This window comes from Bos javanicus, chromosome 5, assembly GCF_032452875.1.
Source record: "Bos javanicus breed banteng chromosome 5, ARS-OSU_banteng_1.0, whole genome shotgun sequence".
Taxonomy (NCBI): domain Eukaryota; kingdom Metazoa; phylum Chordata; class Mammalia; order Artiodactyla; family Bovidae; genus Bos; species Bos javanicus.
This window is the reverse complement of record NC_083872.1, coordinates 31,528,731-31,556,014: the sequence shown is the minus strand read 5'-3', so window position 1 is coordinate 31,556,014 and position 27,284 is coordinate 31,528,731. Positions and strand designations below refer to the sequence as shown.

The 27,284-nt window shown below is 54.6% G+C and overlaps 2 protein-coding genes and 1 long non-coding RNA gene across 9 annotated transcripts in view; 2 read left to right on the top strand and 1 right to left on the bottom strand.

Moving 5' to 3' along the window:
* Window positions 1–5,468, top strand: part of SPMIP11 (sperm microtubule inner protein 11) — a 44,355-nt gene extending 38,887 nt beyond the window's left edge. For both annotated transcript variants that reach the window (XM_061416300.1, XM_061416299.1), the window contains exons 2-4: window positions 2,611–2,733; window positions 4,706–4,850; window positions 5,286–5,468. In XM_061416300.1, coding sequence (XP_061272284.1) covers window positions 2,611–2,733; window positions 4,706–4,850; window positions 5,286–5,334 — 317 coding nt within the window. In that variant the 3' untranslated portion in view covers window positions 5,335–5,468. The remainder of the gene's footprint in view (window positions 1–2,610; window positions 2,734–4,705; window positions 4,851–5,285) is intronic.
* A 327-nt stretch (window positions 5,469–5,795) lies between these two features.
* Window positions 5,796–27,233, bottom strand: ADCY6 (adenylate cyclase 6). 6 transcript variants are annotated; one of them, XM_061416287.1, is made up of 22 exons: window positions 27,092–27,233; window positions 20,475–21,333; window positions 16,833–16,982; window positions 16,317–16,438; window positions 16,116–16,227; window positions 15,661–15,788; window positions 14,997–15,155; window positions 14,781–14,922; window positions 14,543–14,671; window positions 14,244–14,269; window positions 13,864–14,011; window positions 13,571–13,668; window positions 13,309–13,396; window positions 13,044–13,160; window positions 12,619–12,777; window positions 12,173–12,351; window positions 11,184–11,219; window positions 10,972–11,101; window positions 10,393–10,656; window positions 9,427–9,631; window positions 8,496–8,620; window positions 5,796–8,269 (listed from the first exon to the last, which is right to left on the bottom strand). In XM_061416287.1, exons 2-22 carry the CDS (start codon window positions 21,330–21,332, stop codon window positions 8,144–8,146), a joined length of 3,501 nt encoding a protein of 1,166 aa, XP_061272271.1. In that variant the 5' UTR covers window position 21,333; window positions 27,092–27,233; the 3' UTR covers window positions 5,796–8,143. The 6 variants fall into 6 exon arrangements, with proteins under 6 accessions (XP_061272271.1, XP_061272272.1, XP_061272270.1 ...); XM_061416288.1 differs by lacking the exon at window positions 27,092–27,233 and adding an exon at window positions 26,761–26,781; XM_061416286.1 differs by lacking the exon at window positions 27,092–27,233 and adding an exon at window positions 25,841–25,925.
* LOC133247459 (uncharacterized) lies at window positions 18,019–20,643 on the top strand. The gene is made up of 2 exons (XR_009736387.1): window positions 18,019–18,215; window positions 19,648–20,643. It is a non-coding gene; the product is annotated as an uncharacterized LOC133247459 (long non-coding RNA).
* Window positions 27,234–27,284: the final 51 nt, after the last annotated feature.

The following is a 27,284-nucleotide window of genomic DNA, read 5'->3' as shown; positions in this document are numbered from 1 at the left end:
AAAGCTTCCATATGGCAAAAGAAACAAATTGAAAAGACAACCTACAGTATGGGAGAAAATACTTGAAAACCATATATATGATAAAGGGTTAATAACCAAAACACATAATGAATTCCTATAACTCAACAGCAAAAAATAAAGAAAATCCAATTAAATGGGCAGAGGATCTGAACAGACTTCTCCAAAGAAGACACACAAATGGCCAACAGGTATATGAAAAGATGCTCAACATCTAATCATTAGGGAAATGCAAATTAAAACCACAATGATATATCACCTCACACCTCTTAAAGTGGGTATAATAAAAAACAAAATCCACAAAAGTTAACAGCATTGGTGAGAAGAAAAGGGAACCCACATGCATTGTGGTAGGTAAGCAAATGGATACAGCCACTGTAGAAAACAGGGCAATTTCTCAAGAAATTAAAATAGAACTACCATATGATCCAGCAATCTCACTTCTGGTATATATATCCCCAAAGAAATTGAAATCATGATCTCAAAGGGATATCTGCACTTTCATATTTGTTGCAGCATTATGCACACTATCCAAGACATGGAAGTAACAGAAATGTCCATTAGGGCTTGGATGGATTTTTTTAATGTGGTAAATGCATACAATGGAATATTAGTTGGCCTTAAAAAAAAACCTAGGGAAATCCTGGCATTTGCAACAACATGGATGAACCTGGAAGATATGCCAAGTGAAATAAGCCAGACAGAAGACACATATTACACGATACCACTTATATGAGGAATCTAAAATAATTAAACTCAATAGAACCAAAGAATACAATAGTGTTTTCCAGAGGCTCAGGGGAGGAAAAAACAGGAGGGCAATAATCAAAGGGTACAAAGTTTCAGCTATGCAAGAAGAATAAATCCTAGAGATCTACTGTACAGCATAGTAAATACTATACTATATACTAAAACTCTGCAAAGAGACTAGAGTTCATGTTAGATGTTCTTGTTACAAAATAATAAAGAAGGTGAGAGGAAGTTTAACTCTGCAAAGAGACGAGAGTTTATGTTAGATGTTCTTGTTACAAAATAATAATAAAGAAGGTGAGAGGAAGTTTAACTCTGCAAAGAGACGAGAGTTTATGTTAGATGTTCTTGTTACAAAATAATAATAAAGGTGAGAGGAAGTTTTTGGAGGAGACAGATATGTTTGTGGCATAGATTTTAGTGATGGTTTCACAGGTGTATACTTATCTCCAAACTCATTAAGTTGTATAAATTATATATATATAACTTTTTGTGTGTGTGTTATACAATAAGTAATTTTTTATTTTAAAAAATAATTATTCAGGTGTTTCAGGTCTTAGTTGCAACATGTGAGATCTTTCACTGCAGCCCACAGACCCTCTAGTTGTGGTACATGGGCTCAGGTGCTCTGTGGCGTGTGGGACATAGTTCCCTGACCAGGGATCAAACCCAAGCCCCCTGCATTGCAAGGCAAATTCTTAACCACTAGACCACCAGGCAAGTCCTTGAAGTAGTTGTTTAAAAAATATTAGGAGGCACAGAAAAACTGTAGAAGGGACAGAGAACCAAGTTTGGCAGATAGTAACCAGGAACAAGGTTCACAATCATGCCATAGACCTGGCTGTGCAGAGACACCAGTGCATTCAGTGCTGTGGTGGACACTGCTGGCGCCGAGGACACTGGGCCCCAGACAATGCTGCTGGAGACAAGAGGCAGCTTCACTGCCCCAACCTCCATCAACAGAAAAAGGCTTCACATGGTCCCAGCTTCTTTGCAACCCCAATCTTTGATTCAAAATCTGAAGAAGACATGTTGATTGGCCTAGCCAAAACTCTTGGCCCTTGGCCTTGCTACAAGAGAGGCTGGGTATCTTAGTCCATGCAGGCTCCTGTAACAAAATACCATAGACTGGGTGGCTTATAAACAACAGAGATTTATTTCTCAGAGGAGGCTGGCAGTCCAGGATCAGGAAGCCAGGTGAGGGCTCTCTTCCAGGTTGCAGACTTCCTGTTGTTCCCTCACATGGCAGACGGGGCCAGGAAGCTCTCTCAGACCTCTTTTTATAAGGGCACTTGTTCCATTCATGGGGGATTCATCTCATGAATCACACCCCAAGAGCCCCGCCTCCAAATGCTATTACCTTCGGCATTAGGTTTTCAACATATGGATTTGGTTGGGGGCGGGGGGCGGGGAGTGGAGGGAATTCAAACATTCAGACCACAGCACTGGGGTAAGGAAAATCTCATCTTTTCAGTCACTATAAGAAGATACAGATTTTGCATCTGATAAGATTCCTAAACCTAAGACTACACTATCCCACTCTATACTGCCTTTCCAGCTCCTGGCCCTGTCCCTCTCCACTTGACCCAGCACCAGTCCAGCTCTAAACCAAAAGCAAGCTAATACCTCTCTAATGCTCCTAACACACTTGATACCTGCTGCCCAAAATGCTCTTCCTGATACTACTGTGTCCCATGAACCCCTTCTTACCCTGCAACACTTGGCTTGTGAGGGGCTTGGAGGGATCCCTGCCCTGTACCTGGTTAGCATGGAGACCAGAGACTGAGAAAGTCGAATAATCCCATTTGCTAGGTACTCAGAACAAGTCTGCTCTCATTTCAGACCAGAAGGATCCAGTACCCACTAGGCTTCCCCCTATTTTCTCAGAAGATGGGAATTATTCTGTGCACCAAAATAGCCACACAAAGTACCACGAAGCTGTTCGGAAGGTATCGTTAAAGACATGTAAGTGTCTTGGATTTGTCACCATTCTAGGGGCAGAAAAGGTGCGTCTGTGTTGCTAAAGTGGCTGGGATGTGGTGGGGCGCTGTTTTAGAGCAGGCAGCAAGGTCAGAAAGAGCCAAGAAGAGACTGAGAAGAGGGAGAAATAGGCTCCAGTAGTGAGGTAAACAAGATAAGATAAAAACTGAATCAGAATTGACAGCAGAACTTTGTGAGTTCTGCTCTGTCTCTGTGAGTACTTTCTGTCTCTTTCTAGTGTCTCACCGTGGATAAGTCACTTATCCTTTTTTAACTTGTTTCCTCATTCATTTAAAAAAAAAAGGGCAGAAAATGCCAACTCCACCAATCTTACAGGATTGTTATGAGGATCAAAGCTTTGGAATTTGAACTGAGTTTCAACTCCAAACAAGCTGTGTGACCTTGGGCAAAATCCTTTGATCACTTAACCTCTCTGGACCATCTGAAAACTGGATTAACACTCTAGTGTTTTCTGTGAAAGAGAAACTTACATTTAAAAAAGTACCTAGGACAAGCTACTGATATAGGCAGATACTTGCAGGAATCTCCAGGAAATTCTATTATGTAAAGAAAGCCAGTCCCCTGTATGATGCCATTTATACAACATTCTTAAACTGACAAAATAACAGAACTGAAGAACACATTACTAATTACCAAGGAGTCTGGGGAGGAGTATGTGACTATAAAAGGGCAACTCTGGGATCCTGTGGTGACAGAACTGTATCAATATGTTAATAGCCTAGTTGTAACAGTGAAAAGTGGAAGTGTGGTTTGTTTTTTTTTTTTGCTTAATCCTATTGGACTTTTTGCAACCCCATGGACTGTATGTAGCCCCCCAGGCTCCTCTATCCATGAGATTTCCCAGGCAAGAATACCGGAGTGCATTGCCACTTCCTTCCTCAGAGGGGCTTCCCAACCCAGGAATCAAACCCGAGTCTCCTGCATTGGCAGGCAGATTCTTTGCCGTTAAGCCACCTGGAAGGCCCCAATAGTACAGTAGGGTTTTTTTTTTTTTTAATAATAAAGACTAGATAGCCAGAATATTAGGCTATAATTCTAAGTTTTAAAACATATACAAATTTTATACACTGGTATAATATAATTAGATTTATACAATAAATTAAGAGTGAAAATCCAAAAAAAAAAAATCTAGGTAAGTCTGATATTCAAAATTTTTTAAATATCTAATACAAAATTTAGAATTTAACAGGTACTGGATAAATTATAGGACTTCCCTAGTGGCTCAGACGGTAAAGCGTCTGCCTACAATGTGGGAGACCCGGATTCAATCCCTGGGTAGGGAAGATCTCCTGGAGAAGGAAATGGCAATCCATTCCAGTATTCTTGCCTGGAAAATTCCATGAATGGAGGAGCCTGGTAGGCTACAGTCCATGGGGTTGAAAAGAGTCAGACAGGACTGAGCGACTTCACTTTCACTTGATAAATTATATGTTAGCAATACCTAAATATAAGGCAGTATCACTGCTAAATTTCAAAGAATTTCCTGAAATAACCAAAGGGGGAGGGGAGGAAGAACCAGTAGATCCATCTTGCACATTTTCCAAGTGAGTTGTGTGGTTAGGATTCTGCACTCTTATTGCTGAGGACCTGGGTTCAATCCCTGGTTGGGGAACTAAGATCCCACAACCATGTGGCACGGCCAAACAGAAAAGAAACCAAGTAGGTGGACCACTTGTTTTGGCACCACCTTAGCACCTGGGGAAAGCGCTCTTGGAGACTGACTTGTGGCAAACACAGGAAGAACCAAGACTGATTCCACTGACCATGAAGGGTGTAAGACGCTGACATCCAGAAGTGGAGCTGGGTGTGGTGACTACATTTCCAGGACTTCTCGGCGTCTGGTCAAGCCTAGTTGCTAGGTTGGGCTTGCGGTGCCCTGAGGCACAAAAGGGGGCACCCAACTCTAAGAAATCTAATAACCTGCCCAACCATTCAGTCCCTAATCAGGTCTTCAGGGTCCCCCTGACTGATGCTCAGAACTTCAGCTTCTGGCGGTCCAACGCTGCAGGAGCGCGCCCAGAAGAGACCATGCCATGGATCCAGAACCCCCGCCACTGCCTCATCAAAAGCACAATGACCAGGTTAGGCTGGGAGGGGTAACGGTGGGGAGATCACTTAAATCCTGGAGATGTTTTCCATTCTATTCAGAGTTGGAAAATGGAATAGGAGGTTTTGGTCCTATTTGGATCAAAACCTATTTGCTCCTATTTGGACCAGGGAAAACTGGCCCCAGAATCTGGGCAGTAGTGGCTATTCAAAGGAGCTAAAGATTTATCCGTGTCTTTGTGTTTCACCTTATGGCTATGACTTCTGAACAGACTCAAGAATCTACAGCATTCCTGTGGGAGGCCTGGAATGTTTCTGCTCCCTTCGCTGCCACCTCCCACCCCTCTAAGCACCACCCATTGGCAGCAGCTCCACTTCTTCATCACTACCCCTGCCCATTCAAGGTTTAAGTGCCCCCCCACCCCCAGTCCAGCCTAACGTGGCTGAATCTGAGGCTGTTTCTTTTCCAGGTTTATGGATCACTCTATTCTCAATGACAGAAACTTCAGTCTGTATTGAGCAGGACGTGTTTGCAGAAGAACAAGATAGTACTGCAGATGGAGCGGTGAAGAGGGTGGGATCCTGGTTCCAGTGGCTGACTAATGGGAAGAGGGGACTGAGAAAGTGCAATAAACAGACTGATCTAGAAGTAACTTGTGTACACAGGAAATGAGGGAGTGGGAAATTATTCCCCAATTCCTGTGAGATCAGGATTGTGAGAGATTCCTGAAGGAGTCAGAGCTTGGTGCTTAGTTTGGGAGGGGCCAGGACAGACCACTACAAGGGGTCCTGAGCTCATGCATGGCAGGAGTTAGAGTAACAAATGCTGCCAGGCCTCAGAGTGGTCACGTTCTCTGCACACTGCAGCTTTATCTTAGCAGATGAGAGAGGTCTACAGAACCCCGGCAGGGGACTGCCCTCCACCAGGCTCTGCCACTTCAGACCCAACCCAGGGCCCAGAACAGCTGCAGAGAACAGGGAATTTTACAAAGTTTGATTTTTATTGATATTTAAATATATTAAATATTTCACTGAAATACAATGGTATGCCACCCTCCCCCCGCCCCACGCTGGTTACATTATAAAACCAAAGTCCATGGGCCTCCCATCCACTGACTCCCCCACCAACTGGCAAGGAAGGGGGCAATATCAACCCAGGGGAAATGCATGGCTGGCACTGTGGTGCGGGGAGCCAGGGTGCAGACAGGCCCCTCCACTGGCAAGAAGCAGACACAAGTCACTCACTTTTGCTGTAAGGGAAGCGGTCTTCCACTCTGGTCTCCTTACAGCCTCATCCCCACCCCAGGACCCCATGCAGAACCTTCCTGTCCAGGGCTGTGGCTGAGGGAAGGGGAGCTGACTTCATCTGGACCACCTAGTCTTTTCTCTTCTCCTGCCTTGGCTAATGAAGTGACTGATGGCCCACTTGGCTGATACATGGAGATCCCCCAGAGCAGTCAGTACGAGCCAGAAACAATGTCTGCAAGGAACTAGAGTCAGAAAGGGCATGAGGAAGGGCAAGAGTACCACCTGCCCCTTCCAGTCCCCAAAGTCAGCAACTCTGGGACCCTCTCCCCTCTGCCTCTAACACCTCTGAGACAAAGCGATCTTCAAGCAAAACTGTGGCCAATGCCTCAGCTTAAACAGGTACAGAGAAACCAAAGCACCGACTCATTCAGGCCAGAGGCAAGGCTGCAGGGAAGCGGGTGAAAGGCAGGCGCGGACAGGAAGGGAATCGAAGGCCCAGCCCTCCTAACCCTCCTGCCAGCCCCCGCAGGCTTCATGGGGACTGGGGAGCCTGGAGCACACTGGGCTCAGGCTGTAGACTGGGGACGGCTGAGGTCCGGGTTCCCCTCCCCTTGCCCCTAGTACCAGAATCTGGGTCCTCGGGGGATCCCAAGCTACCCCAGCCCCAAGGCTTACCACGTCCCAGGATACCAGCTGGGGAAATCCAGGGGACTCCTGAGCCTCTGCCCACCAAACCCCATAGAGTTCAAGTGCAAGGAGCACGGGGGCTCCAGCAGGCGCTTGGGTCCCTGCCCTAGCAGAGAGAGTGTCATGCTGCACACGTGGTCCCCACGAGGCAATTAGGGATTTGGCACAAAAGTCCTCTCCCCAGTCACCCTCCTTTTGTTACCACACCCCATCCCACTCCTGTGCAAACTGGGCATCTGTCTCCATCCCTTGAAATCAGACATCCTGCCTTAATTCCCAGAAGACAGAAGCCCACAGGAAAGAGGCAACCCAGGGTGGAGAGTCGAGGAGCAGGAGCGCAAGGACACACAGACCTGGAAAACAGACACACACACAGACCACCGTGCACACACAGTACACAGACACACAGGCCCTCCCCAGTGCCAGGTCTGGGAGGACGGGTCTAGGATCAGGGTCGTCTTCCTCCAGGCCCTGGCCCTGTTCTATTTGGCAACAGAAGGGGTAGAGACGCTCTGTGTCCCTTGCAGCAGACAGCAAGAGTGCGCGGGGGCAGAGCAGCCTGATCCTGACCTTCGGAGTCTGGCACCACCCCCATCCCTGGCTGGCCTGCTCTCTTTGGCACCTGCAGGCGAACATCCACCTTCCAGTCTTCTAATGCCCTCATGCACATTCCTGCTCCCTCCTGGGTGTTTTCACAGTACCAATGAGACCAGATGCCCCTCTCCCTGGAGCTGTGCAGGAACTGGGGCTAATCTGAGCTGTCAGAAGTCCCTTTGTTCCCCTTTGGGGACAGATCGTGGGACTAGGATTTGGCAAATGGAAACGTTCCCCTGAAATATGGACAGAGCTGGGTCTCCCGAGCCTCTCCCTCCTTGGCCCTGTGTCCCTGAGGGAGACCTGACCGGGTGGGGAGGGCCCAGGACCCATGCTGGGGATGCAGGCACAGCAAAGGCAAGCGTGGAACAGGCACTCTTCAAGCCTGCCCCAGTCTTTGTACAAAAGATTCCCAGGAAAAAGGGAAAGGAAGGGCCCAGCCCTGAGCCGGTTGCCCAGACGGACAGGGAAAGGGGAGGTGTGACAAGCTGCCATTTTAATCTCTCAGGTAGGAAGGATCCCCCACCTTTGCTGCTGCCCCCTCCCCTGCTCCCAAAAGCTGGAAGAAAGGAGGGAAAACAACCCTACCCTAGTTTTAAAAAGTTACTTGCATAATCCTCTTGGTATCCCCTCGTTCACCAGCCTGAGGACGTAGTTGAACGCAGCCTGCTGGGGTGTTCCCTTTGTGATCAGCAGGGTCTGGAGGCTCAGTGCCCCCTGCCACAGCTTCCCCCAGCGAGCCCAGAGTCCACACAAATGCCCACCTTGGTCCTTTCAGTTGATCTGTAGCTGGGCCCTGCTAACTCCTGGGGCCCCCATTGAGGAAGTAGGTGGTCATCTCCCCCTTGCCCTTCACCTTGACCACCCCTCGACATTCCAGCTGGTAGCCCTTGGCCGCTAGAACCTGGTACAGGTCCGTGGTCACCTGGGGGGGCGGGGTGGGGGGGGGGAACCTGCTTAGGCCAGGATCCTTCCTGCTGCATTTGCAGGGTCCCAGGGGTTCTCTGGTCATGCTACTATCTGCCCGCATAACCCCCTCCACCAAACACAGAATATCGCCACCCTACCCCTGTCCTGGCTGACTGCAGAGGGGGCCCTGTGGAAGCTCCCCACACCAGACCCCCCCCAGCTTCCGCTTACAACCCCCTCACCTGGATTCGGTCGGGGACCCCGGTGCTGTCCATTCGACTCGAGACATTCACTGTGTTCCCCCAGATGTCATACTGTGGCTTCCGAGCCCCAATGACGCCTGCCACAACTGGGCCCATGTTCAGTCCTGGGGTGGGTAAAAGTAAGAAATTGAGAGCAGTGGATGTTCCCCAGTCAGCCCAGGGAGGCACCACCTCCTGGCACCTTTAGAAGGACCCAGAGAAGAATGGAAAAGGGACAAGTCTCCTGGTTGTAAAGAATGCCAAGGAGCTCCCCTGAGTCAGAAGGGCTATGCCAAAACAGCAGCTAATCCAACAAAGGTTCATGCTGTGCCAACCGCTCTATAAGCATTCTATACTATCTCAGCCTCTCAACAGCCCTACAAGGTAGGGCTCATCATCCCCATTTTATAGAAAAGGTACCTGAAGCTTACAGAAGTTAGGTGACTTGCTAAATAAGCCCATAAGTGGAAGAGCCAGAATTCAAACCAGACATTCTGACTCGAGAACCCACGCTATTAACAACTCCCATCCACCGGCTCATCTGGGAGCAAGTTCCTCTTATCAGACCAGCCACAGATGGGGACATAGGTACTGGTATCTACATAAACCTGGTCTTGAATCCCGGTTCAGCCATAACTAGTTGTGTGACCTTGGCTGAGTTATCTACCCATTCTGAAAATCTAACTCTTTTCTGTAAAAGGGGATAATAATGTGAGAATTGATATATGTTTAAAAAAAAAAAAATCTGAGACAATGCTTAGCACATAGGAGGCCCTTAATAAATGGTATCTATTCTTAACATCAGATGATATAGGGAGCAGGAGAAAAGGAAACCCCCACAGGACTCCTGATACACCATCCCCAGCCTGCTGCCTCAGCTTCACCCCAAAAACAGCCCTGGGAAAACGTGCCATGATCCAGGCCTTCTTACCGATCTTCATCTGGAAATTGTTGAAGGAGTGCTCATTGATGTGCTTCATCTGCTCCATGAGCCGCATGGCATAGTCGGCGAGGGCAGTGATGTGGGAGCGGCCCGCCTGATCATAGGTGCTGGCGTTCAGCCCAGAGGCAGCCATGTACGTGCTACCAATTGTCTTGATCTTCTCCAGCTGCCGGAAGCGCTCCTCACTGATGATCTGGACAGCATAGGGGGACCTGGCTGTCAAGGCAGAAAGGCCAGACCCAGTCCTGCCCCAAGGCTCCTTCCTGCCCATGCTCTGGCCCCCTGCCCCACTTCCCTGTCTCAATACTTCCCTCCAGTAAGTGAGCCCCGCTTCCAACTACTGCTCTTGGTGCTGGGCTAGGAACCCGGAAAACGTTTCCCTTACTAGGCAGCCGTCAAAACCCAAGCAGGAACTTGAGCACACAACTCCAGGACAACTTTGACAGCCCGCTACAGAACCCAGAACCACAGAAGGGATATCAGGCATTAATGATTCCAGCCCTCACTTTGGGGGAAAGAGTCCCAGACTGAGGAAGTGCCTTCTCTCCAGACCTGACCTGGATGTTCAGGACGCTTTCTCGTATTTTACTTCCATTTTCTCTATTCAGGGGATCATCTTGATTACTTGGCCTCATGAGGCCGTAGTCTACAGATTACCAGCTCCTTCTTCAATGACATCCACTTGCTAACTCTACTGGCCCCTCCACAGATCTTCACATCCTCCTTTGCTCCCCAGTAACAATGACCCTGCCCCACTGGAGCTGACCCTGCTGCCTGTGACACACTCATATCTGTCCCCAACTCCACTGTGCCTACCTTTACTCCTGCCCTTCACATCTCTGGGTCTCATCAGATGAGCCCCTCCAATCCTTGCCTTCTTATCCAAAGTTCTCCCACTTCTCTGGTCCCCACATTCCCCCACCCTCTGCCAGCACCAACCTAAGGGACAAGTACCTCATCGAAATCAGCAATGATCTCATTGAGCAGTCGCAGGCACTCAACACCCTCGTTGTTGGCCTCCAGCTCCACGTAGAACTCAGAGAAGTTGGCAATGGAGGCAAACATGACGGCCACACATTCACAGGACTGATAGTAGAGCTCGTCGTTCCGGCGCTCCCGGGCCAGGAAGTGGGCGGCCACGTCCTTGGGCAGAATGTTATGTAGCAGGCGCCGGTTGTAGGCCTGGAGCTCCTCCATCTCTTCCTTCTCCCCTGTTGCCTGTGGACACCACACCCATCACCCACTGCCCAACATCCACAAGGCGTGGGTACAGCAGCCAACACCTGGAGAAGGGTATCTAAGGGAACCGCATGGGAGAAGAAAACCAGGGAGAGATGAGGCCAAAGAACAGGCAGAGGGGCGGAGGGGGCAGGGACAGAATGAGGCGGGGGATGGGGGTGGGCACAGGGAAAAAGCATGGAGCCAGGGTGGGCTCAGGGCAGGCTAAACCTTGACCAACCTAAGAGATGCCTGACACGGCCCAGGCTCCGCCCCCAGGAACCACCCACCCACCCCAGAGGCCTGCCCTGTCACCTGCAGCTTCCAGAGGAAGTCCAGGCGGGCGGTGGACTCCACCTGCTGGGCATGCAGGTACAGCGCCAGTGCAAACACCAGCAGAATCACGGGGGTCATGTATTTGAGTGCCACCCTCCCGGCCGCTGGGCTGAGGGAAGCAGAGGCGGGCTCAGTGGCTGAAAGAGGCGTCTGGCAGCCCAGCCCTTTGCTGCCCTGGAGCCCTCACTCACCAGTCCAGCCCATCAAAGGTCTCATTGGAAGAAGCCCTGGCAAGAAGATAGAAGAGACAAAGTCATTGGTTCTTTCTGGGTCGCCAGGTCAGGGCACGGAAGAGGAGACAGAAACTGCATTTACTGAGCACCACAGATCAGGGACCAGGCCAAGGCATTTGCTTATATTAAGAGCAGAGATTCCACTCCTGGCTCCTCTACCCACCAACTATGTGACCTGGCTGTTTAACTCTGTAAGCCTCAGTTTCCTCATCAATACAAGAGTGATCAGATCTAAACAATGTGAGCAAAAGGCTTAGCAAATCCACAGCTATAGAAAGCCCAAGTAGCACAATAAAGACACAGCACAGTCTAAATTCTTAAAAAATGCTTTTAATTAAAAAAAAAGACTTAGCACAGTGCTTGGCATCAGCAAGTCTTCGATAAATGTCAGTTACTATAATCTTTACAGCTACCCTGTGATATAGATGGCACTGTCATTTTACAGATGAGGAAACTGAGGCTCGGAGAAGTTAACTCACCGATCTAAGGTCACACGGCTAATAAGTGGCAGAGTAGGGATTCAAACTCAGCAGGCTGCAGAGGCTTTTTCTACCACACCATATGTTTCTGCCATATAAGGTGTGGGCTTTTACAGAGGAAAAGCCAGTGTTGTCCCAGGCAGAGCCCTGAAGCAGGAGCCCGAGTTTTGGTTCCTTTCCTAGCCGGGGCTCTACCCCAAGCAGCTATGTGACCTACAAGTAGTTAAGAGTGGATATGAAAGCAACACGCAAATGCAAGAGGGAGTTTTTATTTTTAATGTCTAGCCTAAAGACAAAGGGGTTTCCCAGGTCTGGGGTTTCCTTGAGGAGACTGTTGGGGGTCAGGTGCTACCTCCTTTCCCCGCGTGTGAGGGATGAGTGGTAGCACGCCAGGGTACAAAGGTCTCTCAACGACCTAGCAGGGTCAAGAGGCTCCTGGGAGATTAAAGGGGTTGAGGATAAACTCACAAGCCATGGACGCCCAGCAGGAGGTCATAGTTGTCAAAGATGGTGGCTGGGGGACCCAGCAGAAGCAGCACCAGATAAACGAGCCCCAGGACAAAGATCATGGCCAACTTCCCGATACTACTGATGTGCAGGAAGACAGAGCTGGCCAAGAGACTCAGCAACACGTTCCCAATGAAGTACTGCGGAGCGAAGGCAGAGGAAGTCTGGGTGAGGGCAGAGCACGAGGCACGCCGTCACCTGACCTGAGCCCCCCTCGACCACCTCAAACCCAAGCCGCCTTCTCCCTCCACACACCCCAACACCACACCACGCCAGAGCTGCTCCTGGAGTTGGAGACTCTGGTGAGATCCTGGGTCCCCAGTGCCCACCACCAAGCCTGGCACAGAAAGGTCAAGAACTGGTACTGATCAGGACCCCTCCACCCCGCCTGACCACTGCCTGGACACCTCAGGGAAGCTGCAGGTGGGTGCGGTGCCCTCACACAGGGGAGCATCCAGGCCCAGAGAGTAATTGAGCTGCTGCAGGTGGCAGGCGGTAATGTCAGCAGGGGTTAAATTCAGCATCCGGGCTGCGCAAGTTCGTAAGGGGGTGTGGTTACAGGTGAACTGCAAAAACAGGGGGAGAGGAGGTATATATTAGGGTAACTGAGGAGGGGAGGGGTTACCAGGGCCATGCCCAAGTACCTTATATGCCAGAGGCCCAAGTTCTCACTGAGGGATAACAAGAGGCAAAGGGAGCAAGCCAGGAGGACAGGGGTTAACCTCACTCCTGCTTTGGGGAGGAAATGTGTCTCGTTCCTCTTTGTAGCCCCAGCACCCAGAACAGTGCTTGGCACAGAGGAGGAGCAGGAGAATTCTCCCTGGACCTTTACCATGCTGGCAACGGCGGAGGTGAACACAAGCAGGACAGAAAAGATGCCAACTGCGGTGCTATGTGCCCTCGAGCGGACGATACTGCGAGATACACGTTGCAGGGCCTCAGGGAACAGCTGTCAGGAGGCAGGAGACAGAGACAGACCACGTCACCCAACGGTTAAGGCCACCCAGGGCCAGCCTAGTGGCAGAGGCCTCGCCTTCTCCTCCCTCCCCACTCCCAGTCTGGCCTCCCCGACCAGCCCTGGAAGGTCCCCCACGTACAGAGCCACAGGAGTACACGGCACAAGTCAGCACGGTGACCAGTAACAGCAGGAAGATACTGGCGTGGATCCCAAGCATCAGAGCTGAGCTGGGCGGGAGAGGGCCAGGGAAGATGTTACTCTGGGAGATCTGGGGGTCCTTTCCCACTCCCTGGGCAGGCAGGGGGCAGGCCCCAGGACTGTGTGCTTGCAAGGGTGTTTTAGAAGGGCCTGGGAAGTGGTAGAGGGAAGAGAAGCCCAGCAAGGAGGGGCAGAGCTCTCACCGTGGGAAGACAACAAGCTGGATGAAGCAGATGAAGCAGAAGACCAGCAGGGCACAGGCCACGTAGGCTCCAAAGCGGGGGTCCACCTTGCGTGAGTACTGAGGGAGAGGAGACTGAGCTGGGCACTGCCACTGCCCTCGGAAGGCCGCGTGTTGCCAGTTGGCCCAGCTGAGGTGAATCCCCACAGTGCCCTGTGGTCACCCCCCCGCTCCCCAGAAACTTCTCCTGTTCCCTCACTTGTGCTCAGACCACCCTGCCAGGACCTCCTCCTCCTGCCCTTGCATCCCCCAAACCTTCTTTTCAAGATCCTCTCTCTGGAAGGTGAGCAGGAACCGGCGCACATGGTCCTTGCGCAGCTGATCAATGCTGCGGGCATCAATGGCCCGGCCCAGGAACTCGTCTACCTCATCCTCAGGGTTCAGGGCATCCTGAGCACCCCGGCTGAGGGCAGAGGACATGGCTTCACCAGGCGCCTGACCACGGCCACGTGACAGGTGATGAGAAGGGAGGGGTACGGGCAGCACTCAGAGGAGAAGTGTGAGCGGGGCAGGTGCCACCCAGTCCCACGCGACATGTCTGAAGTCCAGGGAAGAGGGGTATCTCAGCTCCCCACCTCCTCACCCCAGGCTGCAAGTGCCTTCCCCCACCCGCCCTCCTCAACAACTTGACTTACTTGTCTTTGCTGGAATCATCGATGCCCTGGAGAAAGGGACAGAGTGTGAATGAGGTGACGGGCAGGCCACCTTCACCTCTACAGTCCCTTCCTTCCCCACCATCAACACTGTGCTGAGGGCTTTCCCCAGAGACTCTGGGGAGCCTGGGACCCCTGGGATGAAACCAGCCTTCCCATTCCCAATTCCAGAAACTGCAGAGACAACAGCCTCAACAAGGGAGGCAGAAGAGGGCAGGGCAATACTGAGTGTTCAGGGAAATAAGAACCAAGGCCCGGCCCAGGCGCGGTGGGACCCTCACCATCTGGCGGAAAGCCTTGGAGTCCTTGGTCCGGGAGAAGGCACGGTCAGGCACCCAGCGTGGCATCAGCCCTTCCATGGAGTTGGCCCGTGCCCGCTGCAGCTTGGCCAGCATGGCCTTCTCTTCTTTCTGTGTGGATAGCACAGGTACAGGCTGGGAAGAGGCGCCCAGAGAAGGCCTCTGCTTGCTCCTTCCATCTGCCCCTCCCCCCAGCCACCTTCCCCAACCCGACCCTGACCCGTTTCTGGCTGGCTCCCAGGATGAGGAAGGTCTCAATGTGCTGCTCCTTGAGGTAGGCGTTGCGCTCCCCACCACGGCCCGGCTCCACTTCGTAGTCCCCATTCAGGTACTGCAGCGTGGCCCGGGTGATGTGGATGCGGCTGCGTGGGACAGGCGGGTAAGACCCCAGCTTGCCCGATGGCTACCACCCCTTACCCCCTGGACCCGCACTCACCCGGCCCGGCCCCCGGCCTCCATGTGGTTGGCCAGAGTCACGTCATTGGACCACACATCAAACTGCCATTTCCGCAAGCCAAGGACGCCACAGTGCACACGCCCACTGTGGATGCCCACGCGCATGTTCACGTTTACACCTGTCACCTCGCGCACCAGCCTGGGAGGAGGTGGCCTGGCTTAGCTCTCGGTAGTCCTCCCCACTCCCAGCCCAGAGCCCAGGCCTTGAGCTCGCCTTGGAGCCAAGTGGCCAAGGACAGACCCAGCCACAGGGCACATGGCACACCCTTGGCGGGACACAGGTAGGAGGCTGCACAGGGCTCAAGGACAAACCTTTGGGAACCCTGTTCACCAGCAGGGGTCCAGCAGCGTCCTATGGGACTGGGCGAGTAGATGAGGAATCACCACCCTCCCAGCAGGCCTACAACTGGCATTCTCTCCAGCGTAAATCCCCCCTCACCCTGACTCCCCCTGCCCCATCCCAGCCGCTGGAGTCTAAGGTGCACATGGATCTTCACATGGGCTGAAGCCTTTCCACTCCCCAGGCGTGGATCTCCAAGACAGAGAGACAGCCAAGACTAAGGAAAGGTCCTAAGGACACCTCGAAAGGGAGGGGCAGGCGGAGCCCCCCTCAGTCCCAGGAAGGCCGGGGGGGCGGTGCTCACGAGATAGCCTCGATCATGTCCACCCCCATCTCCACGCAGCAGTGGGCATGGTCTGCCCGGGCCTCTGGCAGCCCTGACACGCAGTAGTAACAGTCCCCTAAGATCTTGATCCTCAGGCAGTGATTTTCCTGAAGCAGAAAGAGTTAGGGGAGAGACTGAGCGACTTCACTTTCACTTTTGACGTTCATGCATTGGAGAAGGAAATGGCAACCCACTCCAGTATTCTTGCCTGGAGAGTCCCAGGGACAGAGGAGCCTAGTGGGCTGCTGTCTGTGGGGTCACACAGGGTCGGACACGACTGAAGCGACTTAGCAGCATCAGCACCTTTACTTTACACCTTTACCACCTAGCCCACTACTCTCAGTGCAGACTCCACGGGCTCTCATCCCCAAGCTGCTGCCAGAAAGGTGCGCCCTCACCCGGTCGGCCCTGCCCCCTAGCCCCAGCACCCTCACCGCAGCCAGCTTGTCGAACCGGGCAAAGAGCTCGTTCAGGGTCATGACCAGCTCCTGCGCTGTGCACTGGGACGCCAGGCTGGTGAAGCCTTCAATGTCCGCAAACAGGATGCTGTGGACGATGGCAGAAGACGGAAGGACGGTGTAGCCCTCAGAGACCACCCCCCACCTCTCCCAGTATCCTCCCCACCCCCAGCCTACCTGACATTGTCGTGCTTCTGGATGTAGATCTTATGAAACATCATGTCTTCTTTCTTTGTGTTGATGTCTTCTTTCATCTCCATGGCAACATGCTGGGGCAACACAGACAGCAGCAGCCGCTCCTAGACCAGTGGTTTCAACAGGGCACCACTATCTTCCTGGCCTCATGCTTTAACCCCTCCTGGTCCCTCCACATCCCTGGAACCCTCCCTGACCTCTTTGGAGACCTGAGCTTCCCTCCTGGGACCTAGCCTGACCTTCCTCCGTTAGAGCCCTCGGTAGACACACACCCCAGTCTTCTCTGACAACAGCCCATTCAACCCCTCAGGTGCACTCCATCTATTCCCTCCCCTCCTCTGACAGGCCAGCAACTCCAAAGTCAGAGCGCCTCTGCGCTGCACAGTCAGGGGGAACAATTCACACTATTCCATGGAGTTGCACAAGGTGGCGGATCCAACCTGCAAGCTGTTGGCAGGTGGGGCGGGGGAAGGCCGTGACCAGGGAGAGCAGCCCCACCTGCTGCCGGTTCTCATGCTGCAGGTGCAGCCGGGCCTGGATGTAACCGCGGGTCTCTTGAAATGCCTGGCGCTGAGACACCTCAGCCGGATAGTGTGTGCAGATGCCAATGACATTGGTGCAGAGGAACAGCAGCATGTTGGCTCCAAGCTGCAAAGGGGTGGCAGAGGCAAATGGTGACCACCCCCCCCACACACAGCTGCAACTAGCTAGGCTCTCGGCAGACGCACTGCCTCAGGGAGGAAGCCAGAATCCTGTGCCCTGTCTTCCCCAAGCCAGCCCCAGCCCTGCAGTCCAGCTCTCCATTCCCCATAGGGGTCCAGCTCCCTGCCTGGCTCACCCGTGTTGAGAAACATGATCTTCTCACAGCTCCTGGGAGTGGAAGCATCAGCCAGGGCCAGGTAGGTCACAGGGCCTGGGCCCAGCACTCTGACTCCCTGCCCCACAAACACCCCAAACAAAAGACACATGCTGCGGCTCCAGCACGTGGTTCTCCTCACAGGTCGACACCCAGGAGATCTGAGCTCCAAATCTTCCTGTGCGTGCCCAGGACAAGTCACCTCATCTCTCTGGACCTGTCTGCTTGTCTAGAACCTGGAGAGGGACAGTAAGATCTCCAAGGTTCCTCCCTACCCTGACATAAATTAATATGATAATAATGACTACTATTATTATTACTGGAGCTAATTTGTTGGCTATTTACAACGTGCCTGGATTCTATAGGTGTGCTCTATACATTAATGAATGTTATTTCTTACAACTCTTATGAGATGGGAGCATGATCTCATTTTAAAGGTGAGGGACTCAGGTGCATAGAAGTTATATACCTGCCCAGGATCTCACCGCTGGTAGTAGCTGGTGTGGGACTCAAGTCCAGGACAGTCAGACTCCAGGCTGTGTCCTAACCCTACCGTGCACTACAGCCCACGTTCCCAGGATGCCAACTCACTCCACTCACCAACGCTCTTGAGGCCCACCTCAGAACCCAGGCTTGGGAGTCATTAATTCCACAGACACAAAGAACTCTTCTGAACTGGGATGGGGTGCCACCATGCCTGGCCACCCCCAACACTTGGTCCAGCCAGGTCCCTACACCCTAGGACCCCAACCCAAGGTGTTCCATCCTCAGTCAGCAGCAGCAACAGTGACTGGAGAGCGAGTCTAAGGGAAGCTGGCCTCTGTGATTCTGGAACTTCAGGGGTTAACCTGGCACTTGTGGCTCCACCCCAGAGTTGGCTGGGGCAGGGCTCTGGTTTTGGGAGAAGGGAGGGCAAGAGCACCAACTGGAAGCCAGGAGTTCTGGGCTCTGCCTGGAACCAGGACTCATCCTGCAAAATTGGGCCTGTCACTCAGTCTCTGGGACCTCGGCTTCTTGTTCCTTGGGTAAGACGGAGGGTAGGCCAGCTAACCCCCCACCATTCCCAGCTCCCGCCCTCTAGGATTGGTTTCCCAGATTCCCTTCTCTGTCTAGCTCACAAGAGCCCCCCCTTCCCAGCAGCAGGGGTGAAGAAGGGGGGCACACTATCTCCCTCGGGGGTTTCTAAGAATAGCCCCCAGTGGGGGAGAAGAAAAGGGGGGGTAAAACAGGCAACTTCCCTTCCTGGCCCCAGGAGCCCAAGAGGAAAATGTGAGTCATGGTGGAGGGAAGGGGAAGGGGGACAAGAGACTGAAATAGATCTGTACACAGACCCCCATCCGACTGTGAGAAAAAATGGCTGCCAGGACACTGCAGGACACGCCAGGCTGGACTGGGTCACTGGGTGGAACCGCTCAGTGTGTCTGGGTGAGCGGGTCAGAGGATGAAGGGCCTGGATCTGCGAAGGGGCTGCCCAAGGACCATAGAAAGGAGGCCAGAGCCCCACCCAGAAACCTGAAAGCCAACTGGGTGCAGGGAATCCCCAGTTCAGAGAGAGGTACGGGCTGCCCTGGCCCCAAGGGCTGGCATGGGCCATGGGCAGCTTCTTCCACTTGCCCCAGGAACATGTGCACTGAGCCCCACTGGCTGGGCACCCTGGAGAGGCGGGAGACTGGTGCAGTCCTGGCCTCCATGGAACTGTGCCTCCCTAGTCAGGCCCTGGGCTTGGCTCTGGGCACCAGGCCAGCAGAGAGGAGGGAAGAGACACCCATCTACCCTAGAAAGGATGGGGGATGGGAGGTCCCACCTCCAAGCTCCTCCTTCCCCAAGAGGGCAGTCCAACTCCAATGCCCAGTGTGACAGCTCCCCTGGAGAGAGATGGGGGGCTAGCAACAGCAGAAGGACCCTGGCCCTTTAAGAGATCTGACAGCGCCCTGCGGGTATGTGCTCCACAAACAAAGTGGCTATAAGGTTACTCTTAAAAAGGTACATTCTGTTCCACAGGCAAGGCAGGGAAGGGCATCATGCCAGGGCACCCAGCTTCTCACCCTGGGAGCCCCAGGCAACTTCCTCTTTGTGGGTGGGGCTGGGTGGGCTACAGGCCACAAGCTCTGGGCAAGGCAGAGCAAGAAAGAGGGCAGCACCATCTAAAGCAGGGGCCAATGGAGGGATCACAAGGAGTGCTGGGGAGCTGTATCGACAGCAGCCCCAAAGGCTCAGCTGGGCAAAAGCCCCTGTGCCTGGTCAGGGGACGACACGAGACAGTCGACTCCACTGGCTCACGTCTCTCTGCCATGGACGTCCCGGAAGCCCCTTCACTGGGTACCATCCCCTCCAGCCTCCCCACACCTCGCTGCAGGTGAGACCACCACCCTATGAGGCTCTACTCCACGCTGGCAGAGGGCAGGGCCCTGACAGCAGCATCACGAGGTGGACACCGTCTGTATCTTCCTTTTACAGAAAGGGAAAGTAAGACTGGGAGAGGCAAGATGTGCTGTCTGCACTCTCACAGAGAAGATTTCAGCCCCTTGGACAACCAGGTCTGCCCGCAGCCAAGCGCTTACGAGAGCCTCACCTCACACACCACTCAGAACCCAGAGGCGGAAGCCCACATGGGCAGAGAGCCTCAAGGCAGTTGCCAGAGCCCTGGTGCTCAGTGGGAAGTAGGCGAGATGAGGTCGGAGCCTAATGCCCCTCTTGTGTACAGTCCCACCCCAAACTACTCCCAGCCCAGGAGAGAAGAGACCACCCATCACTTCCCCTGTCCTCTTGGAGCTGGCCTCGGTCCAGGTGACAGGTGACTCCTCCCTTGCTAACTCCATCGAAAACCTACTCGATGCCCCCGCATTACCGCCGAGAACTGCCTAGAAGGATGGCACCAAGCTCGGAGTCTCAGGCTGGGGTCAGGGGTCAGGGTAGGATGTAGACTCCCCTGCCCTCTCAGACTTGCCCCCACCCAGGGGCTAAACATCACCTGCCCTCCTCCAGCCCTCCACGGTGTCTCTGCAGATGATACTATTTCAAGAGCCTCAGGCTAAAGAGTTGCGGACGGCGGCCCATGGGAGCAGAGCACAGGGTCTGCAGCCTTCCTCCCCATCAGCAGGGCCTTCTGCCCTAGATCCCAGATGGAGACTGACCCCCGAAACCAGGCCTCCCAAGCCCTCCTTCCAGATCCAGCCAGACATCCCTCACCCAGTGTCCATCCAGGGCTCAGCCACCGCCCTGATCACCAGACCCCTTCTCATTCCTGGCCTGATGCCCCCAGGCCTACCTCCCTGACCACCCACCTGCTTCCAGAGGAAGGCGTCACCACGGTTGAGCTGCCAGGCCAAGACCAAGTGCAGGGTGGAGAGGCCCAGGCCGCTGAAGACTGCAGCCCGCATGCGGATGGGAAGGAGTGTGTAGGTGATGTAGACAAAGAACACAGGGCACCAGAGGCCTGCAGACGGGCTACGCGGGTCGGCTGCCAGGGCGCCCCCGACCTGCACGGCCGCCAGGATGCCCAGCACCACGTAGCTCACCACCCACATGGAGTCCTGGCGGAAGCTGTGCCGGTTGCACACCACCATGAGTGCCACGAAGAGGGTGGCGGCACAGGCCAGCAGGGCCACGTAGGCGGGCTGAGGGCGGGCAGGCGCTGCGTGGAAGGCCAGCAGCACGGCAGTGAGCAGCACGAGCGCCGCCATGAGCAGCGTCAGGCTGCTCTGGTTCATCTGGAAGAAGTAGCGCTGGTACAGGCGCTCCAGCTTGGTCGAGCGGAACTGCTTCGACTGGAACACCTGCACCAGCTGGCGCCAGCAGGCCCGCCTGCTCCTGGTGGCCACGGCAGGCGCCACCTCCGCTGCTCCGACGGCCCCGGCCACCTCAGGGTCCTCGAAGCCCAGGGCCACCGCCCGCAGCCCCAGCTCCGGGCCCTTGCCTGGGCCCCCCCTCCGGATGAAGGCCTCATCCTGCCAGGGGCACCGAGGGGCAGTGGCGGGCGTCGGACTGGGTGGCTGCGCACCCTGGAGGCAGCTCATGTAGCGGGGCGTGCAGAAGCCACTGGTGCGGGTCCCACGGCGCGGCCGCTGCTGCCCATTGCGCTCCCCCCAGGCTGTTTTCCGTTCATCCACCTTGGGGACCAAGAGGCCGCTAAACCACGACATCCTGCGGGGAGGAAGGGAATGAGACGGTGTCAATACCCTGCTCAGTTAGTGAGAGCCGCGGCCACCAGCAGCTCTCACTACCTGAGCACTTCCTGCTGCCGAGCTGAGCGCTTTCAGGCACATCCTCCTCCTAAGATGACTCTGAGGAAGACCAGGGTAGCCCTAATCAACAGGTGAGGAAACCGAAGCACAAACGGGTGGGGTCACCTGCCCAAGGTCAAGCAGCCACACAAGTGTAAGAGCTGAGATGCAGTTCACTTAAACATCCACCTTTTCCCTACAAGGCACTGATCTGGTGGTCACAGACTCGAGCGCCTCTCAGTGTGAAAAGCCGCCTGGCTCAGGAGAGAGGGCACACCCGGTACAGGGGCTAGCACCACCCCGCACTGGGGCACCGGTGCCACTGCTGTCCCAGGGGAATCCCATCTGATTTTTCAACAGAAGCTTTAAAAAAAAAGTAGACTTTAACACGCCATCTCCTGGTTTTACATGTTGGCAAGGGACTTCCCCGGTGCTTCAGTGGTTAAGACTCCAGTCTCCCAAAGCAGGGGGCCCAGGAGCCATCCCTGGTCAGGGAACCAGATCCCACATGCCATGTGGTGCGGTCAAAAGATTAAAAAAAAAAAATTAAACTTTGGCAAGTAACCAACATTTCTCAATACTGCAAGCCAAATAAATCACATCTATGGAATGAATTCAGCCTGTGAGCTGCCAATTGGTGACCTCTGTACAAGGGGGGATCTTGCACGTGTGCGCGCGCACGCACACACACCACACACTTCACCAAGTGAAAGTCAAACTCTCCCTCAGGTTCCAGCTTAAACGTAACTTCCTCAGGGAGGTGTCCCAGCGCCCCCACCCAGACTAGGTTTGGTCCCTATTCACTCTCCATGCATTCCCTCCGTAGTACTGATCACAACTGAAACTAAATCATCCCTTGGAAAAGACCCTGATGCTGGGAAAGACTGAGGGCAGGAGGAGAAGGGGGCCACAGAAGACAAGATGGTTGGATGGCATCACTGACTCAGTGGACATGAGTTTAAGCAAACTCCAGGAGATGATGAAGGACAGGGAACCCTGGTGTGCTGCAGTCCTTGGAGTCGCAAAGAGTCAGACAAGACTTAAAGACTGAACAGCAACCACAACACCCCTCGTTTATTGTGTGACTCTGCCCCCAGACTCCAAGTGTTATGAAAGGAGGGATGATACCTAGTTTGTTCAGCACTTTATCCCCAGCCCCAAGTACCCTAAGCATTGAGCCTGGCTCATAGTAGGTATTCAACCAATTTATATGTTGAAAAGATAGAAAAAAAGCAAGCTCAAGGGACTAGTTCAGAGAAGCTAACGTGAAATAATAGTGATAATCCTATGATTCTCCATCTCTCTTTCTGCACTCTGCTTCACTTAGCCTCTTTGCTGTTCCCCAACACACCAGCACAAGTCAGCCTGGGACCTTGGTGCTTGCTGTCCCCTTTGCCTAGAACAAGGGCTCCTCCAGGTCACAGCTCAAACACCCCCTTATCAGTGAGCTTTCCCTAACCACTCTATTAAAATAGCAACCCCCTTTCCTGGCGCTCCCTATCTCTCTTCCGAGCTTTATGCTTTATTTTTCTCCACCACTCTTATCGGCAACTGCCATTCTATATATTTTTCTTATTTGTTCATTGTCTGTCTCTCCTAACTGGAATGCCAACCTCACGAGGGCAAAGATTTTGGCTGGTTTTGCTCACTGCCACATCTTCAACACCTAGAAGGGTCTAAATGAATGTTCACTGAGTGGACAGATGGGTTGGGGGATGGATGGATAGACAACACTTCCATGCACTTTCCCTCTGCTTTGAACCAAAACCCTGTGAGGCTGGTCCTGTGGCCACCCAGTGCACAGGACAGATGTGACAGCCAAACAAAACAAAACGAAACTGAGGTCCACTGTAGTCTTACACAGCCGGCCCAGACTCTAGAGATCACGAGTAATCAAGTCAGCCCCAGATCTCACGTCTCTGGGAGGGAAGTGTCTTGACCTGGGGTGGGAGGACTCCCTGACAAAACCCTGGACGTGTCTCCAGCTGAGCCCAGCTCAGAAGGTGAGGGTGAGAGCCCTGCCACCATGGATGCCTGTGTCCCCTCCAGGGCTACACTCCTCCATGGCCACGGGGCACCCTGAGGGGCTCCTCATACTTAAACCTGCAGAGCTAGCAGCACTGACATTTGTACTCACAAGAGGAGTACCCAGCACTTGCCCCAGGTGGCCACAGAAGCAGTGCTTCAAGCTGACACCCAGGGACCCACAGAGCAAAAGGCAGCCTGGGGACCTCTCTGCACATGGGAAACCCCCATTCCCAAGCACACTCTGCCAAGTTCCCTCGGTGTCCTTCAACCCCTTAACATCACCAACAGCACCATCTGGAGAAACAGATCCAAAACCTACGACTTCTGGTCAGGCTGGCGTTTGGAAAAGGTCACCGAAGAAAGCCTTCAAAACTTCAAAACACTTCCCTGGAAACGGGGTCTTGGGAATGAGACCAGGCTTCAAACCTTACTGTGATTATTTGCTAGGTTCACGGCCTTGGACAAAGTTACATCACCTCCCTATGTCACTTTCTTCATCTGTAAAATGGGAATAAGAAACGTTGCGAGGAAAGAATAACAGCTCCTGCCACACACGTAGTACGCATTTAATAAACATGAGCTCTTCTCCCCGCCTTCCACCACTTTGCACCCAAAAGCCTGTCAATGTCCAAGAGATGGAAAGAGAGGAAAAATCATGAGCAAAACCCCACGCATGCCAGCCAGTCACGTGTCGCTATGTCCTCAACTGTCAGTCTCCAGAGCTGCATGAGACACAGCCCAGAGTGAGCAGGTTGCCCACTCCCTGTGATATTTAGCTTCAGTCTCCTCACCCTCACCCATCCCCTGACCTGTCCTTACCACCACCCCCCCCACCACTGGCCAGACCTCTGTTCCCACAGGACCCGTTTCTGGCCATGTTCCCGCCCCTTGGAAGTGCATTCTAGCATGTGGCTTGTACTCACAGAGGAAGGACAGACACTGTCCAGCAGAACGCATGACCCTCCCAAGAACACTCTGACCCCACAAGCGGATAGCTTCGGAGATCTGTAATTGTCCAACCAACTTCAACCATCCCACCCTGGGCTCCACTCCAAGCACTGCCCAACTTGGGAGAACTCACTCCTGGCACCCCATGCCAGGCTGGTACGGCAGGGAACAGGGCAGGGTACTGTTCAAAGCCACAAAACTTCCCTATATGGGCCCCCACCCCTACACGTCCAGGAACCCAACTCTGTGAACCACAGACCACCCGCTCCTCCCCAGATGCAGGCTCCTGAGCCTATGCCCCAGACCCCTCCTCCCCAGGCTCCTGGTCTCTTTGCTCTCTCTCACTGATCTTCTGCTCCAACGCAGATACAGGCACCTCCAGCTCCATCTGGGAGCTGTGTCCATGCAGCCTGGCAGACCCAGGCCCAGGGCCCCTGACCCCAAATCTGTATCCTCCAGTGGGTCTGCGACTTGGAGCCTGAAGCAGGCCAGGCCCCAGCCCCAAGGATGGCTGTAGTCGCTGCTTCGCCCTACACCCTTCCTCTACACCCTCTTCCTGGCCACCTCCTGTCCCCAGGACCCCTCTGCCCCTGCCCTCCTTGGCAAAAGGAGGCTCCGGGGGGACTTTAAAAGGACTTCAGAAAGTTCATGGCAGAAGGCGCTGCCCAGGCTGGGCACTTCAGTGCCAGCACCACCCATCAGGCTGGGACGTGGGCCTCAATTCCAGGCCTATCCAGATGTGGATGAGCCCGGCCAGGGCCTGTATCAGGAGGTCCGGCGACCCTTCCCCTCCCTTCCGTAGCCCCTGGTCTCCCTGAAGATGGCACTGAGCTCCGTCCTCCGCCACAGCCAGAAAAGCCCCATCAGGGTCCTCCAGTCACAAGGCACTCGGGGCAGGGGAGGCTGGGGGAAGAGAGTCCACCGCCTGACTCCTGATTCGAGCTTTTCAGTCGGGCCCCAGAGCTGTTCTGAATAAAGTCTGCCTTAGCAGCCAGCCAGCACACCAACCCTTTCTGTTCCCAAGGTCTGGGGTGAGGTGGGTGATTGCAGGCAGAGGGCACCCCTCCCTCCCTTCTTCCCAAGCACAACCACACTCTACCTCAAACTCGGAGACGCACCCACAGCCCGGCTGCAGAAACCTCAGGGCAGCCCCTCCCCGCCGTACATGCCTCTCCCCACCTTCCCCGCCGGCCGGGAACTCACTCTGGGTGGAGAAAGAGAAGCGCCCGGCGAGGGGTGAGGGTGAGAGCCTGCAGCCCCGGACCTGAGTCCACCGTCCCCCATCCATCCCCTCCCGGACTTCCCTCCGCCAGTCCCTAGGGCCCGGAGCTCCCCGCTCCTCCGCGACCACAGAACTCTCCGGGGGCCGCGCGGGAGTCCGCCCGCCGCCGCGCGGAGACCCGAGCGCCGGGCGCCGCCGCCTCCCCCGACGCTCCTCCGCGCGGTCTCACCTGCCGGCCGGGGTCGGCGGCTCCCCGGAGCCCCCGCCCCGCCCTCCCCGCGGGCTCCGGCCGGCCGGCCGGCAGTCCCGCGGTCCTGCTCCGTGCCCGGGCGTTCCGGCCGTGCCGCCCGCCGTCCGCTGTGCGCCGGGCCCGCGCCCCCTCCCTTGTTGTCCAGCGCAGCCGCCCTCTACCCCGGATCCAGAAGTCCCCTCCCCGCCGGCTCCCGGACTCCCCGCCTTAAAGGCACAAGCTCCTTTTGTCTGGGCACCCCCTCCCCCCCACCGCCACCCCGGACGCCCGGCCGAGCGGCCCGATTCCCTTCGGAGGAACGGGGTAGGGGCGAGCGAGACCGAAGAAGAATGGAAACCCTCCCTCCGCACGCCCCCTCCTCTCCTCCGGCCGCTCCCTCCCCCAGTCTTGGGAAAACAGGCGGCTACTGTTCTGGGATCAAGACCCCGGGGAGGAGCCGGCCGGCCGGCCCTCTCCCCACTTCCCTCCACCCCCGGGCTGCCTCCTCTAGCATTCTCTTCCCACCCTCACTCCCGGGGTCCCCCCACGCGCAGGGGAAACCCACTCTCTAGCAGCGATTACCCGATCCCCCTCCCGCCCCCGTCCCGCGCCCAGAGGGTCAGCTTCCTTCCTGTCGGGGTACCCTGGGACTGAACGGGTGCCCAGCACCCACTCGTCACCCCTCCTCCCTACCCCAGCCTCCACCCCGCCATTCCCGCCCCGCCTGCCACGGCTCTGCTCGCTCCCGAGGGAACTCGGTTTAATAATTAATAAAGATTTCATTCCACAAGGCGCCAGGTGTGTGCGGCCTGCTTCCCCACACACCACTTTTTTCCTCTTCCTCCTCCCTCCAGAGCGTTGGCCCCACGTGAATCTCCTGCACCCAGAGCCCCAGGGGGACTGAGGGAAGGGGCACTCACCACGTGGCCCCACTTTCTCTGGGAAGCCGCTCCCCAGCACCTGCCCATACGGAGACACACACCTGCACCTTTCACACACACACACACACACACACACTTTTTACCCAAAGGGTTGTCCTTCTCTGTGGAGTGGGGGTTGGGGTGGAGAGAGGGTGCATTGCTAGGGTACTGAGAAATTGTTTGGGACTTTTATTTATTTCCCAGGTTTTCAAGCTGGGAGCTGCAGCCCGAGTAACCTGGATGATGGGAAAATCACGTGGAAACCGCTTTAACCCTTTGAGGGTTAGAAAGACGGTGTAGCCAGAAAGGAGAAGAGGGTGGGTGAACTCACCCAGGATGTCGGTGATTCTGGCTTTAGAGCGGGTGCCAGTCCTCCCGAGCTGGAGAGAGGGCGGCTTGTCAGCCTTCCCCTGAAGGCGGCTCGCAGGGTCCTCAACCAGACCAGTAGTTCATCCTTCCTTTGGCAGCGCCTTCCCCACCCGAGGTCCCAGCCTGGGTATCTGAAGCTGCTCTTCAGACCCAGC

Excerpts from the sequence above, each read along its gene's own strand:
- ADCY6 (XM_061416287.1), bottom strand. The coding sequence starts at position 21,332 with ATGTCGTGGTTTAGCGGCCTCTTGGTCCCCAAGGTGGATGAACGGAAA. Across the intron at positions 14,672-14,780 it reads TGGGAGCCAGCCAGAAACGG|AAAGAAGAGAAGGCCATGCT; the intron begins GTCAGGGTCGGG and ends CTATCCACACAG. Across the intron at positions 13,397-13,570 it reads CAGCTTGTTGTCTTCCCACG|CTCAGCTCTGATGCTTGGGA; the intron begins GTGAGAGCTCTG and ends TCTCCCGCCCAG.